At 46.4% G+C, this 14,102-nt stretch overlaps 1 protein-coding gene across 2 annotated transcripts in view; it reads left to right on the top strand.

Annotated features, from left to right (window-relative positions):
- The first annotated feature begins 974 nt into the window (after positions 1-974).
- The window catches only part of Ppm1h (protein phosphatase, Mg2+/Mn2+ dependent 1H), a 269,105-nt gene continuing 255,977 nt past the window's right edge, over positions 975-14,102 (top strand). The window contains exon 1 of one of the 2 annotated variants that reach the window (XM_076554165.1): positions 975-1,747. In XM_076554165.1, coding sequence (XP_076410280.1) covers positions 1,503-1,747 — 245 coding nt within the window. In that variant the 5' untranslated portion in view covers positions 975-1,502. The remainder of the gene's footprint in view (positions 1,748-14,102) is intronic. The other variant, XM_042263421.2, reaches the window with a different exon arrangement.

Raw genomic sequence — 14,102 nt, 5'->3', positions numbered from 1 at the left:
TGGGTCACCTTCTCTCCACCACCCGGGCCACCTCCCTCTCCACCACCCGGGTCACCCCCTCTCCAACACCTGGGCCACACCCCTCTCTCACTAATGATAAAGCCTGGATTCCCTGTAATTCCAAGGGAGCTGCTCAGAGCATAGCTACACAGGTTATACATTCTTAAATGGAAGGTAAACATTGGAACAGTTTAGCATGAACAGGATATCGGTCCTATTGCAAAAATTAAAAAAAAAAAATTAAGCAGAACCAGTATTTAACAAATGTTACTCTTGAAGAAGCGCATGTATTATTCTAAAGACATTTAAATTAACGTAAGATCGCCAAAATATATTTTATGATAAGCATCGGTTCGTTTTTAAGTTTAGCACTTAGTTCAGTGGCTGTGTTCTGTTTTTCTTTACTTTCCCACGTGCCCTTAATTCTGTGCAGTTAAAATACTGCAATAGTGAAGATACACCGGTCGCTGTATTGGAGGAAAAAGCTGGTGTGAATAAATTGGTTAAGCCATTCGTGTTAGTTAAAACAGTGCATGCTCTTGATTTCTTGGGGGATCTTTTGTTGTTGTCTGTAGTAATAAAATTCTAGATTCAAAACAAGGTTTGTGTCACACGGACAGGGACGCGTGGAAAGGCAATCAAAGAAAAAAAAAAAAGAAAGTGATTCTCTAGCTGCCTAGGGGGAAACTTCCAACGATTCTTGTGTACTCATTGTGTAGCTAAGACTCCCACACCAGGAGAGATCTGCTCCTTTCGGTCGCGGGACTGGGAGGTCTCCCACTTCCATTGCACCTGTCTCCGAGAGAAGTTTCTTTTCCGGAGGTCAAAGGCAGTGTTCCTCCTAGCGCCCACCCCTCCTCTGGCGTCTCCCTGCTGCCTGAAGCCATGTGACAGCCCCTAACACCTGTGCAGCCACCAGCGCACAGCGCCCCCATCCTCCTCGCCAGGTACCGACCAGGCCAGGCTCCGGCTGCCTCCGGAGGTCACGGTCCGGGAGCTAGCCCGGGCTCGGCCGACAGGGGAGGGGCTGAGCCTGGGCCAGAGGCGCAGCCCGAGCCCGTGCAGCCTGATTATCACATGACTCGACGGCGGCGGTAGCGGTGGCAGCAGGAGCGGCTGGTCGGCGCGGGCTCGCCGGGTGGGCTCAGTTCCGCGCACGCAGGAGGAGCGGGGCGCAAGGGGGCGGGGAAGGGACCCGCCGCCGCCGCCGCCGCCCGCCAGCCGCTCCCGGGGGGCTCTCGCTTGTCCCTCCCTAGCCGCCCGCCCGCTCCATGTCGCCCGGTTGCGGAAGTGTCGCCGGGAGAGGTGGTGGCGGCAGCGAGGAGCACGGGAAGCCGCGGCTCGGCCCCCTGCAGCACTGAGCTCCGGGAGCCGCGCGCTCCAAGCGGCCCGGCTACCCGTGCGCCCCGCGCCCTCCGCAGCCTGCATGCCCCGCGCTGCGCCTCGGCCGGCCGCCGCCGCCGCCTCCTGCTCGCCCAGCGGCTGCCCGGCGCCGGAGTAATATGCTCACTCGGGTGAAATCTGCCGTGGCCAATTTCATGGGCGGCATCATGGCTGGCAGCTCCGGCTCCGAGCACGGCGGTAGCGGCTACGGAGGCTCGGACCTGCCCCTGCGCTTCCCCTACGGCCGGCCGGAGTTCCTCGGGCTGTCTCAGGATGAGGTGGAGTGCAGCGCGGACCACATCGCCCGCCCCATCCTCATCCTCAAGGAGACCCGGAGGCTGCCCTGGGCCACCGGCTACGCAGAGTGAGTGCACCCGCGCCCCGCTTTCCTCGCGGCCCTTCCCCGCGCCGCTCCAGCCCCCTTCCTCTCCCAGCTTCTGAGCTCTAGGGCTCTCCGCCGGCTCTGGCCTCCAGGCCTGGGCGAAAACCTCTTTACTTCCACTGACTAGCTCCCTTCCCCCTCTCCCCCCCTAAACCCCTGGGTATGAGCTCTCGGGGCCGGGCGGTGGGGTGGCACAGTGGATGGTTAGCGGCACAGGACCGTGGGAACGCTGAGGTTGGACTGGTCTTATAATAAGGGGGTCTGTGACACTTTGGAGGGGGAAAAGTGGGCAAAAAAAAAAGCTCTGCTGAAGTTGCAACGTAGTAGGAAGACCTGGTATCTGTGTCCACCCTTTTTTAAAAAAAAAAAAAAGAAAAGAAAAATCTTGGTGCCCCCCCCCGCCCGCCCCCTGCACGAAGAGTTTGGTGAGGTCGGGGCTCGCAGGATGGGTTCCCCGAGGCGGGCGGCCGGCTTGGTGCGCGTGACTGTACGTTCGGAAAGGTCTTTTTTTTTTTCTTCTCCGAGCTCCTTGGGCTTTAGAGCAGGTAGTGAACGCGGCTCGACCCAGTAAATGCCGCTACCATTCCCCACGGTCCTGGAGGGGGGTGGAGGGGGAGGTAGAAACTTACTCCAGGCGTCTAATACGGCATTTTAGTAATCAGCTTCGGCGATTAAGCGAGAGCCCCGGAGTGATTTGCTATTTTAAAAAACGACGGAGTTAGGCTCAAGGCCGGGCATGGAACAGGGAGGAGAGGTTTTCATTGCCTTTGCCTACTCTAGGGCCACTTCTCCATAGACTGTTAATAACCATGTGAATGGTGGGATAAGTCATGTTTTCCCCGACCTATTATTTACTATTTAGCGTTGTGGAACCGGCAGACTAGGAAGGGAGGGGGGATTTAGCCCAGAATCCCGAGTCTAAAAGCACTCCGAGCCCTGGTGTTCGGCATACCTGTGTCCTCTTTCCTCTACACCCCCTCTGTAATCTTGGACATCCCCAAACCGATGCACGACTTCTCTTCCTGATTGGTCCATCCGAGAACCAATCAATTTCCCCTATGCCTGGGCACCTCGGTGCTGACCCGGTTCTGGTGGCCCGGATCCCCCCGTGCCCCCCGCCCCCCAACAGCCGGCGTAGTTCCCTACGAGCCGGGTTCCGGTGCAGGAAGTAGGTGGCTTGCGAGGCAATCTGCTTTGAGTCTTGACTTCTTTTTCCTCCCGCGTCATCCCTGTGATCGTGACTCCACGCGCTTGTGTACGAATGGGGATGGATGATGACTGGCGGCGTGTAAAGAGAGGAGCGCGAGGATTGGGTGTGTGGGGTGGGTAGGTGGGTGTAGGACATAAACGGCAGGCAAGCGTGAAGGAGAAGGAGCCGGGAGGAACAAAACAGCCCCTTAACCTCCAAGAGGAAGCCTGTGTGGGGAACCTAAAGGCGGGGAGAAGCGCCTGCTAACTCATGCCAGCAGTTCTTTGCATGGAAAATAAGTTTAAAAGCCCATTTGGACCCTTTGCAAGGTCAAAAGCAATTGGAGAGGTACAGTCCCATAACTGTAACCGTGGAGGCGCTTGTGGGCCTGCCACGCTCCTGAGTGGTGGAGGTTTGGGGCCGGTGATTCCATGGAGCATGGCTACCTGAGGATCTGGGAGATGCACTGGGAAATGGTGAGATGATGAGAGATGGGGGGTGGGGGCGGAGGGGTGTGATATAGACCTGCCGACAGTGGGAACTACCAGGACACAATGAAGGAGAAACCTCTTAAAAGTGTGAACAAAGGGAAAAGAAAGAAATTTTCAGTGAAAAGTAGGGACAGGAAGCTAGATCTATCCTCCCTTCCCAACACCCCCCTCCCAATACCCCTCTCCCCACTAAGCCTGTTTCCTCATCTCTGAGAGGTCTGTCTTATTCTGGGCTAGAACATGAGGGATGTTCAACTCCAAAACTGAAAAAAAAAAAAAACCACTATAAAAGCTTCAACGTGTATAACTACCTACAAACGTACCACTGCATCCATGTTGATTCACATAGAGATCTTCAGGAAAGAGACTTCTCCTCCCAACCCTGACCCCATGACCCCAACAACTCAGTGCTGGGGATGTGTGCTTTTCCAAATGTGTTTGCATGTACCTCTCAACAAGTCTGTATTCTTAATCCTAGTTGGTGTTATTCTGTGGCATTTTCACAAAACAACCGTCAGGGAAACCATTCCAACTCAATGTGGGTAGAATTCCGTTATCCTGGCTGCCCTCGCCTTGAAAGAAGTTCTCACTACATATCCCAGACTACCTAGGTTTCCTGATCTCCTTTCCTCCGCCTCCCGAGAAACCTCGTTCTTCTAAACCGTGTTATAGTACTAAGAATGTTAATATAATTAGTGCTGGATATTCCTTAATATTTTCACGTTCCTATTAAGCCATCTCAGTATCATGACAGTCTTGTCATTTCTACTTTGTAGATGAGAACACAGGTGTGAAATGGTTGAGCAACTTGCCCATGTTAATGCAGCCTGTATCTGAACCCAGAGGGTCCACCTCCGGGCCCATGACACCAAACTCACTCTCTACTGTTTCAAATTCCGATGCATCCATCTGACCCAGGAGATGTCATTAACAATGTCACTAACATTGCTCTCTCTCCTCGCACCTACTTTTGCCAGGTATAATAATGTATCGAATCATTACTCAAAACTCTATCATTTTTCTTCTTAATTTGTATAATTATTATAATATATATATATATATATACATATGATAAAAAAAATTTTCTTTCTGACTTTTCATGAATGCATCCTAAGTGATAAAACATGGCTGAAACAAGGCAGGAAGAAGGAACTAAGATTATTCAAATAATGGAAATAGAAGAATGCTGTTGAACCTAGTCCTTTGATTCTGTCTCTTAAAAAAAGTTTTAAGTTATACCTAGTGGCACAGGCCTGTAATCTCAGCCATTTGGGAGGCTGAGGCAGGAGGATTTCAGCTACTCAGAAAGCTAAAATAAGAGAATTGCAAGTTATATAGCCTATTTGAGGTAGTGAGTTCAAGGCCAGGCTGGGCAACTTAGTGAAACCATGTCTCATATAATAAAAAACAGAAGACTAGAGATACATGTACATACATATACAGTCACATACACATGCATATACATTTCAGTGGAAGAAAAAAATGTCTGGTTCCAAGATTTCCAGGAATGGAGGCCATCACCTGGTGATGGGGAGGTCGGAGAAAGGGCTGTAATGTTTTAGCTGTAATGTTGACGACCCACCATTTTGGATGGTAGACAACGGTCTATTTTTGTTATTTACTTTTATTAAGAAGAGATAGTCTGCGTGTGACTGAATTAGAGAACTAGCTAGAAGCAATCCCTGTAGTCTTGGAGATGCCACTACGGAAGATCTTCTATTCTGGAACTTGGTTAATCAGATTTTCTGCATCCTTGAAGAGTTTTTTGTTGTGGGGGTAAAATGTAGCCACTGGGTCATTGAGCAGTTCTCAACCTGTGGGTGGACATCAGGTATCTTGCATATCAGATATTTACATTATGATTCCTAACAGTAGCAAAATGACAGTTAGGAAGTAGCAACAAAATAACTCTGTGATTGGGGGTCACCACACCATGAGGAACTGTCTCAAAGGATCACAGTTAGGAAGGGTGAGAGTCACTGCCCTCGATTAAGGGGTTTTTACCAGGACATGAAACTCTTGGAAGCACTGTAGTAATAGACAGTATCTTTTTAAGAACATGCATTAGCGCGTTCCATTTTGAACCTTGGCTTTGAAATCACTGGCTGAGCCTGTGAGGTCTACCCATGGAGCACCCAGGGGAAGCCACCTTCTGACCCAGGGACAATGGGAACGGCCACTTCCCTCCACTTCCACAAGTTCAAATACCACAAAGGTAGTCCCAGCGGTGCAGGGGCCCGAGGTCAGCTCATTGTTTTAATGGGTTATAATCTTGCTTTAAAACTTAAAAAAAATAAAATAAAAAAAAAATCGGTCTAACTTTTCTACTGTTCAGGCAGACTCAGACATGCAGACAGTAATGGAGTTCTTATTTAAATGCCCAACAGTGAGGCAGTGGTTTTGAGAAACACTATTTTGTATATTAAGTGCCATTTAAGTTTTACTAATGATACATTTTTTTCAATAATAATAATAATAATTGTATAATTTTGCATATAAGCAACTGAATGTCTTTCCTTTATGACATTTTCTAATAAAAGTGCCACTAGATATGGGTAAAAAAAAAAATCTTAAACATCACTTTGAGAACCTTCATTAAATGTGCCTTAGGGAAGTTCTTTGAGTCTCATGGAGTTAGTTCTAAATTGTGAACTTCTGGACGAAAGAACCTTCTTAAAACCCAGAGACCAGCTCACAGTTGTTTCATGTTGATTCGGAATCTGTAGGCCACTCCATCTCTCAGGGACGGCCCTAAATACCCGCTGCCAGCCAATAGCATTAGTTGGCTATGCCCTGGTCATGACAAAGAAGCCATCTTTATCTTGAAGTCTCCCAGATTTTTTTTTCCCTTTCCTGCTCTGGTCTCACCCATCTATCACACACCTTTTAGTGGAGTGCCTGCGTCCGAACTCCCTGTTCGACCTTTGCAACTATGGAACCCGAGGCTTTCTTTCCGCTTGCGGTTGAGAAACGAGGGGAAGAAGCAGGTGGGTGAGGGTGGCCATTGACCCGCCCTGTCCAGAGCGTTTACCTGCAGGTGAGCCAGAAGTCTGAGGCGCTGAAGATACTTCATCTGCCTCAGTGGTAACTTTCAGACGGCTTTCACTGTCCTGATCCGAGTTTCCATTTGCTGACTTCATTCCAAGGTGGTGTGCCTGTGGGGGCCATTTTTGTAGTCAAAGGCATCACCTTCCTTCCAAGGCTCCGCGTGCTTTCTGGAACTGGATTTAGCCATTCTGACAGGTGTATTTACCTGTGGTGGAACTCTGTTTGGGTGGACAATATCATGCGTGATATGAGTCTACCACATCGGGTTTTCTGGTTTTGGTGATAGCAGTTCTGTCTGGTAACTTAACCCTGCAGAGTAGAACTGTTTCCTTCAAGCACATATTGCTCAAGATAGTTTTCTTTGTGTTCGGTAGAAAACACAAAGTTTTCTGATTTGCCTAATTTGTAGAGAATTAGCTTTTTCACTCTTGAAGTTACGCCCTCTTTTGAGAAATAAATGTTCATCTGCTTCTGTTATTTCCCAATGATGACATCACTGCCCTCCTGCTGTGTGGCAGGTACTGGTCCCTTGCTGGGTCCATCATGTAATAAGACATGGTCATCATCCTGTAGTCTGCGTTACAGCACTGCCCAACCCCCGCCCTTCGTGGACCATCGTTGAAGTGACATCGAGGACTACCACGTTTAAAGATGTCAGAAGTGGGGCTTTTGTTTGTTATGATTTCAGTCTCGAATGCCTCTGAGCAATCTGGAATCTCAGTACTTAGGTCACATGAGGGAAGCAAACTTTTTGTTTTTCCCCAAAGACTTTTGTGATTAGCTCTGTTCCCAACTGTCCCAAGACCCTGATACATACCCACTGTCAAGAAAAATGATCCTGACTTCCTCTGTTGCAATGTAACATTTAGGTTCAACTCTGGACAGCTGGACTGATGGCTAGGGAATGAAGTGAGGGGTCAGCGGACAGAGAGTCACTGAACTGGCCTGACCTCGCAGGATTATTGCTAGAAACAGATTAACTTGTCTTTCAGAGGTCGGGGATGGAAGCTGGATCCCATAGCAGAGGTGAAGAGTTCCTCCTAAACTTCCGTGGCAGGATTCTTGCTAAGACCATAGGATGGGAGCGAAGGTCATGGGATAAGGGAACTTAGAGGAGTGGTCATAATCCCTTTGGGGGAGGAGTCGAACTACCCTTACACAGGGGTCGCCTAAGACCATCAGAATACACAGATATTTATATTAGTATTCGTGTGTGTGTGTGTGTGTGTGTGTGTGTGTGTGTGTGTGTGTGTGTGTTTATTTGTTTTCCCGGACAGGGTTTCTCTGTGTAGTTTCGGTGCCTGTTCTGCATCTCTTTCTGTAGCCCAGGCTGGCCTCGAACTCACTGAGATCCACCTGCCTCTGCCTCCCGAGTGCTGGGATTAAAGGCATGCGCCACCGCCACCCGGCTTACATTAGTATTCTTAACAGTAGCAAAATTACAGTTATGAAGTAGCAATGAAAATGATTTTATGGTGGTGGGGGGTCACCAAAGCCTGAGGAACCGTGTTAAAGGGTCACGGCGTTAGGGAGGTTGGGACGCACGCACACACTGACTTAGAAGGACCTAATGAAGTCTCATCAAGCACGGAGTGTTTGTCACCCCTGCAAATGGGGGAAGGGAAGAGAGGGAGGAACCGCAGTTAGGTCACCGTGTTTTGATTCCAATTTATCGCGTGGCCCCCGTGACCTCCCACTGTTCCCGTGTTCCGTTCTGGTTGTCGGAGGGGCGCGCAAAGGGTGTAACTGATGCAGGGTGAACTGAATTACAGACACTGACGTCGAGGGCGACAGTCGAGAAACCTTCCCTAAGTGCTCCCTTCAGTGGTTTTACCAGCTCTCTAATTTATTCCATCACAGACACTTCGAAAAATGACAAGAAGCGAGCGAGCGAGCTTTTGGTTTGCTGGGTCCCTTTCCATATCCCCACCCCCCACGCTACTTCACTAGAGGCATTAGCATGTTCTCGGGGCAGCGGTTATGTATCGAGATGTCCCAGTGTGCATGCTCCGTACCGTGTATTTTCCATGTGAGTTTAATTAAGTGCATGAGGCACAGGTGCAGAAGCCCATTCGAAAACACGGTGGGTTTTTTGTTTGTTTGTTTTTTAAGTGGCAGGCTTCTTAAGACCCAGACCCAATTCTCACCCCCACCTCTGGTGGCTTCAACCTGTCTTATAAATATTTCTTTCCTTTCTATTTGTAAATCACAAACATTATTTAAACTCTTGTCTACCTCTAACCAAAAAAAAAACTTTAAAAAATATAACTATAAAATATGTCATCAAAAAGTTCATATAATAATTTACTGAAAACTATAAAAGATAAAGTAAAATTGCAAAGCTAATAATTGTTGTTAATACTTGAGATAGATTTTTGACTTACTCTATCTTAAAAAATAAAAGTGGATCACTTGCATGTTGTAGAATATTATTATAAGGTGTGTTACTTTTGTTTATGTTGCATTTGTTTTAACTCTGTGAGGCTGTGTTACTGTGCCTGTCTAAAACACACGATGGTCTAATAAAGAACTGAATGGCCAATAGGGAGGCAGGAGAAAGGATAGGTGGGGCTGGAAGACAGAGAGGATATATAGGAGAAATCTAGGAGGAAAGGAAGTAACCAAAGAAGGAAGAGGAGGACTCCAGGGGCCAGCCACCCAGCTACACAGCAAGCCACTGAGTAAGAAACAAAGAAAGGTATACAGGAATAGAAAATTAAAAGCCCAGAGGCAAGAGGAAGATGGGATGATGTAAGTTAAAGAAAGATGACTAGAAACGAAGACAAGCCACAACCGGGCATTTATAAGTAATAATAAGACTTCGTGTTTTTATTTGTGAGTTGGATGGCATACCCCTAAAGATAAAAGAGGGAAAAAAACCAACAACATTTTGATGTTCCAACATGGGACCACAGAAAACAGACAACAACCCTTGCACATTCCTTTGAAGGCGTCTTCTTCATGAGTGTGGGTTGGACTCCCCGACAAGTCAGTATCCAGAGTGATGTCTGATGCTCTATCAGAAGACTTTGCATTAATGAATCGCTAGTGGACGTTCCACCCGGGATTTTACATTTATTTTAAGGCTTTTAAGATTTATTCTGCTCCGCTAATTATTTCCTTGAGGACCACTTCTGGATGTGGAGAGCTTGGTTAGAAGCCATGCACATTCCTAATTATGATTCGTGTTATCTGACTGGCTGTTCCGCTTCATGCAATAGATACTCAGCAGTGTGTGACTGGAAACTGATTTAGCTGTAAGCCTTTGATGTCTGCCAATCATCAGCAAGATGAGTCACACTTCATTAACACTTAAGCTTGACGAGCCCAAATCGTCATGTATAATGTTTATATCATCTATCACATATTGGCCATTTGGATTATTATTCTTTCTAACCCATATAGTTTTGTCCACTCTTTGGAGATAACTTTTTTATTTCTAAGAGCATTTTGTATATTAAGGGCATTAACCTTTAGCCTATAACATTGCAACATTTTTTTCAATATAGTCCGTGTATTAGTTTTCTAATTGATGAGACGAAAATACCTGATAGAAGCAAGTTAAGGAAGCAATGATTCACTTTGGCTTACAGTTCCAGGGTGTAGAGTCTTATCTGGGTGGGGAGGTGATTGGCAGCAGGAGTGTGAGGGAACTGTCACATTGCATCTGCAGTGAGGAAGCAGAAAGATATAAATGCTTGTGCTCGGCTAGCTTCCTTCTTTTTACATAGTCTGGGGACCCAGTCCAGGAAGAGATGCTGCCCACATTTAGGGTGAATTTTCCCACCTCCATTAACCTAACCTAGATAATTCCTGATAGACACGCCCAGTGGTGTGGCACTAAATCCCATCAGGTTGATAAGATTAAACATCACGTCCCGCATCTAACTATATTTTTTTCCTTTACATTGCCAGGTTTAATTTCTGTGTGATCACATTTAAGCTTTATTATAGCTTTTATTTAGTATCATTGCAAACTTTTGAAGTACTGTAATAACCATTTTAGCTCTTTAGCTATTATTAAGTGTTCTTGGTTGTAAGTCACAGAAGTACAGCTTCTCAGGAGCAAGGAAGGAAAGAGAGTTATAGAGAAGACAGTGTTGTTGTCTTAGTGTCCTGTTGCTGTGAAGAGACACCATGACCACGGCAACTCACATAAAAAAGAACGTTTCATTACGGCTGGCTTACCATTTCAGAGGTTTAGTCCATTATCATCATGGCGGGAAGCATGGCGGTGTTTGGGCAGACATGGTGCTGGAGAAGGAGCTGAGAGTTCAACATCTTGCATATATGAGACCTCAAAGCCCACCTCCATACTGACACACTTCCTCCAGCAAGGCTATCCCTACTCCAACAAGGCCACACCTCCTAATGGTGCCACTCCCTATAGCCCAAGCATTCAGACACGTAAGTCCATGGGGGCCATACCTACTCAGACCATCGTGGTTATCTTAGTCCAAGCACAGCTGGGGAGCTCCACAAGGAACTGCACCTCTGCACCCAGAAGTCACCCTGGAGCAAACCAGGTGTTCCTTCATTCCTTCTGTAGCCTCATGTCCACCTGTCCGTGCCAGCAAGCAACCAGGACATGCTAACTCAGCCTCCGTTCCAATTTGGAGTTCAGGGGAGAGGCTTGATTAGGTTCAGCTTGTATCAGATGTCCGTCTTTGGCTTCCATGTCTACGACCAGGGAGCCAAGACCACATCTCAGCCTGAATGCCAGTGCCCACTACGGGAAATTAGCTCTGTGTAAAGAAGAAAGGGGTGGTGGTTTGGGCTGGGCAGACTGATGGGAAAATTCTACCATAGGTAACTCATTCAGCAACAAACACCAGAGTTCCTTCTGTACTTCAGACTTGTATTTGTGGGTCAGAAAGTAAATTGACCTCATTTTTATACATTTTTCAAATCATTATTACTGAACAGCGAACCTTTAGAAGTGAAAGGATTATAATAGCATTGGTGGCTGAGTTTTTAAAATTTCATCTTTTATACAGCTGTTTGCACTTAATCATTTCCCAACATGAATAGTGCCTGAAATACTGTGTATGTGTGTGTGAATGTCCCTGTGACCCTGCAACTCAGGATGCCATCCATGTCTGTATTAAAGACTGCTCTTCCATTGGCCATAGGGACTTCAGTCAGGCATGTCCAACTTTTGACATCGCAACACAATGTGGTCATCTAAAAGTTCATGCTCTAGAACCATGCCAGGTTACAAATAACAGTTATACATATATATGTATATATATGTGTGTGTGTGTGTATGTGTGTATAACAACATACAGAAATCTCAGAATGTATTTACAGTTTTGTATTCTGTGATATTCATAGCTCTCCTGTGGCCTATGAGCCACAGGTTTGGACACACCTAGACCATCCTTTTTATCATTTCTCGCCATCCTAGAATAGATAGACTTGGGCCAGCCATGGAATTCATGTAGTTCGAAGGTTTGTCCTAATGATTCTCTCATACACATTAACAAAGGTGCTGTAGCCCTTAAGACAGAGGTGAACCTTGGTATGAGTGTGCATCCCCACATGCTATTTTACGTATCTCTGTTTTCTAGGCCAAGGAGAGACATCATATATCAATGGGTGTCTAATCTGTTTTATAAAACTGAAGTTCAGTTTATCTTCTGCCACCTCTCTCTCTCTTTTAAGTCTTCCAAAATTTGTACCATTTCCCTCCATTAGATACGGGTTCAATTAGATACACTTCTTATATTTTTTTGTTGTGTGCGTGCAGGCTTTCTCAGTCCATTTCGTGAACCAGTTGAAGTCGGAGATTTGGGAGCCACTGCTTTTTATCGACCTCGCGTGTCACCTTGACTCTCTATGTAGTAAAAGCCGGCAAAGGAAAGTGGCTTGTCTCACGGTATTCCGCATAGACTTTCATGCTTTCCACTTGGCCACAAGAAAGTAAAGACCAACAGATGATAGCCTGGGAGGGGGTAAATTTGCATGTCCTTATGCTCTGAGAGTGTTGAACTAGATTTTTACAAGTGTCACATCAAACCTCCGAAAAGTCACTGTAAATACGGAGAATGGGAAACACGTTCTGCAGCACACTGCTGAAGAGCCAGCGGTTGGGGCCTTGCCAGCTGGCTGTTGTCCGTGTGTGTGTGTGTGTGTGTGTGTGTGTGTGTGTGTGTGTGTGTGTGTGTGTGTGTGTGTAGCCTGGGTTTGGTTCTTAGCTGGACATCTACCCCACCAGTGATGCCCCTCACCTTTCCGATCTCTGGAGTGAATGGCTTGCCCAGGATTCGTCGAGATAGCCACGGTTCCCCTTAATCATAGTTCCAGCCTCAGGGTTTTTTTTTTTTTTCTTATTATAAAATGGAGGGATTTGGATTGGACTGGATTGGATTAGTAGTTCCCCCTAATTTTTTCATTTTGCCACCTTATTCCAAAACTACCGAGAAAGCCAACATAGGGTTATTTTCATTTTGCCAAGAGGACATTTAGTCTTACCATCCGCTGTCCGTTATATTTTAAAGCCAGAAGTGTAGAGGTTCGTGATCTCGGGCACAAGAACAGCTTTTAAATCAAGTACTTATAGTTTTATGAAAATATTGTGAAACTGCCAATGTTTTTCTAATTTTTTTTTATGGATCCATAAAACCACGGATTTATGCCAAGGCCCTTTTCACCTCTGAACTCTTGAGTCCCTGGGGTCAGATTAAGAACAAAACATATTGCTCTCCAGACTAAGCACTGTCCCAGTGAGACTGCCTCCTCTTTTGTTGTGATATTCTCCCCCAGAACTTTATTATGAAAACCTTTTTTTAAAGGCAAGATCTCACTGGGTCACCCTGGCAGAGAACTCACAATAGCAATCAGGCTGATCTGGAGCTCACAGAGTTCTCTGCCTGCATCTGCCTCCCCAGTGCCAGAACCTAAGTTGTGCATGGCAGGATTAGCCTCCTATAAAAGTTTGAAACTTGCAGAAACATTGAAGCCACTGTGTGCCAGGAACGACATCCCCGCCATCTAGACTCTGTAATTCATACCTTGCTGTATTTGCTCTATGATGTAGTTGCCTGTGTCAACATTCAGTCCATCCTTGAATTATTGCATATATGTCTTCCTTACTCAGGTTGCTTTACTTTATGCTATTCTTCTCATAATAATTTAAAAAATTGAGAAAAGTCATTAAGAGTTGGGTCTTCCATGTCAGGGGGACACTCCACATTGGACTTGTATATCATTGGCACACTGCAAACGCCTCCTCGGTCCTTAAACTTCCTGTGTCTTAGCATTCATGTCCTTGAGCGCTTTATGTGGGGTGGACTTGGAAAGTGTCTCTTTCCTAAGTTCCTGTTTAATTGCATCATGAATGATTTGTTTGAAATTTGAATCTCTCTTCTAGGCAGGGGCCGGTCAAGTGTTATCCCAGGAGCACCTTTTAATAAAGGTTCTAGGATGGCACCTGCCTAGTGCTCAGGATGAGACGAGGCATCTTGGCCTGTGACTTCTTAGTTCTGAGGTAGAGGGTGTTTGCTGGGAGGAGCAGGCAGGTCAAGGAACCCACCTGCTCAGCGGCTCTTCTTTCTGGTGTGGGCAAGCCAATTATGTTTCTCTGGCATGTAGATGGTAGTATTTTCTT

The sequence above is a fragment of the Peromyscus maniculatus genome, chromosome 18 (genome assembly GCF_049852395.1).
Source record: "Peromyscus maniculatus bairdii isolate BWxNUB_F1_BW_parent chromosome 18, HU_Pman_BW_mat_3.1, whole genome shotgun sequence".
Classification (NCBI taxonomy): Eukaryota; Metazoa; Chordata; class Mammalia; order Rodentia; family Cricetidae; genus Peromyscus; species Peromyscus maniculatus.
Note: the sequence above shows the minus strand (reverse complement) of the source record. Positions and strands in the feature narration are given on the sequence as shown.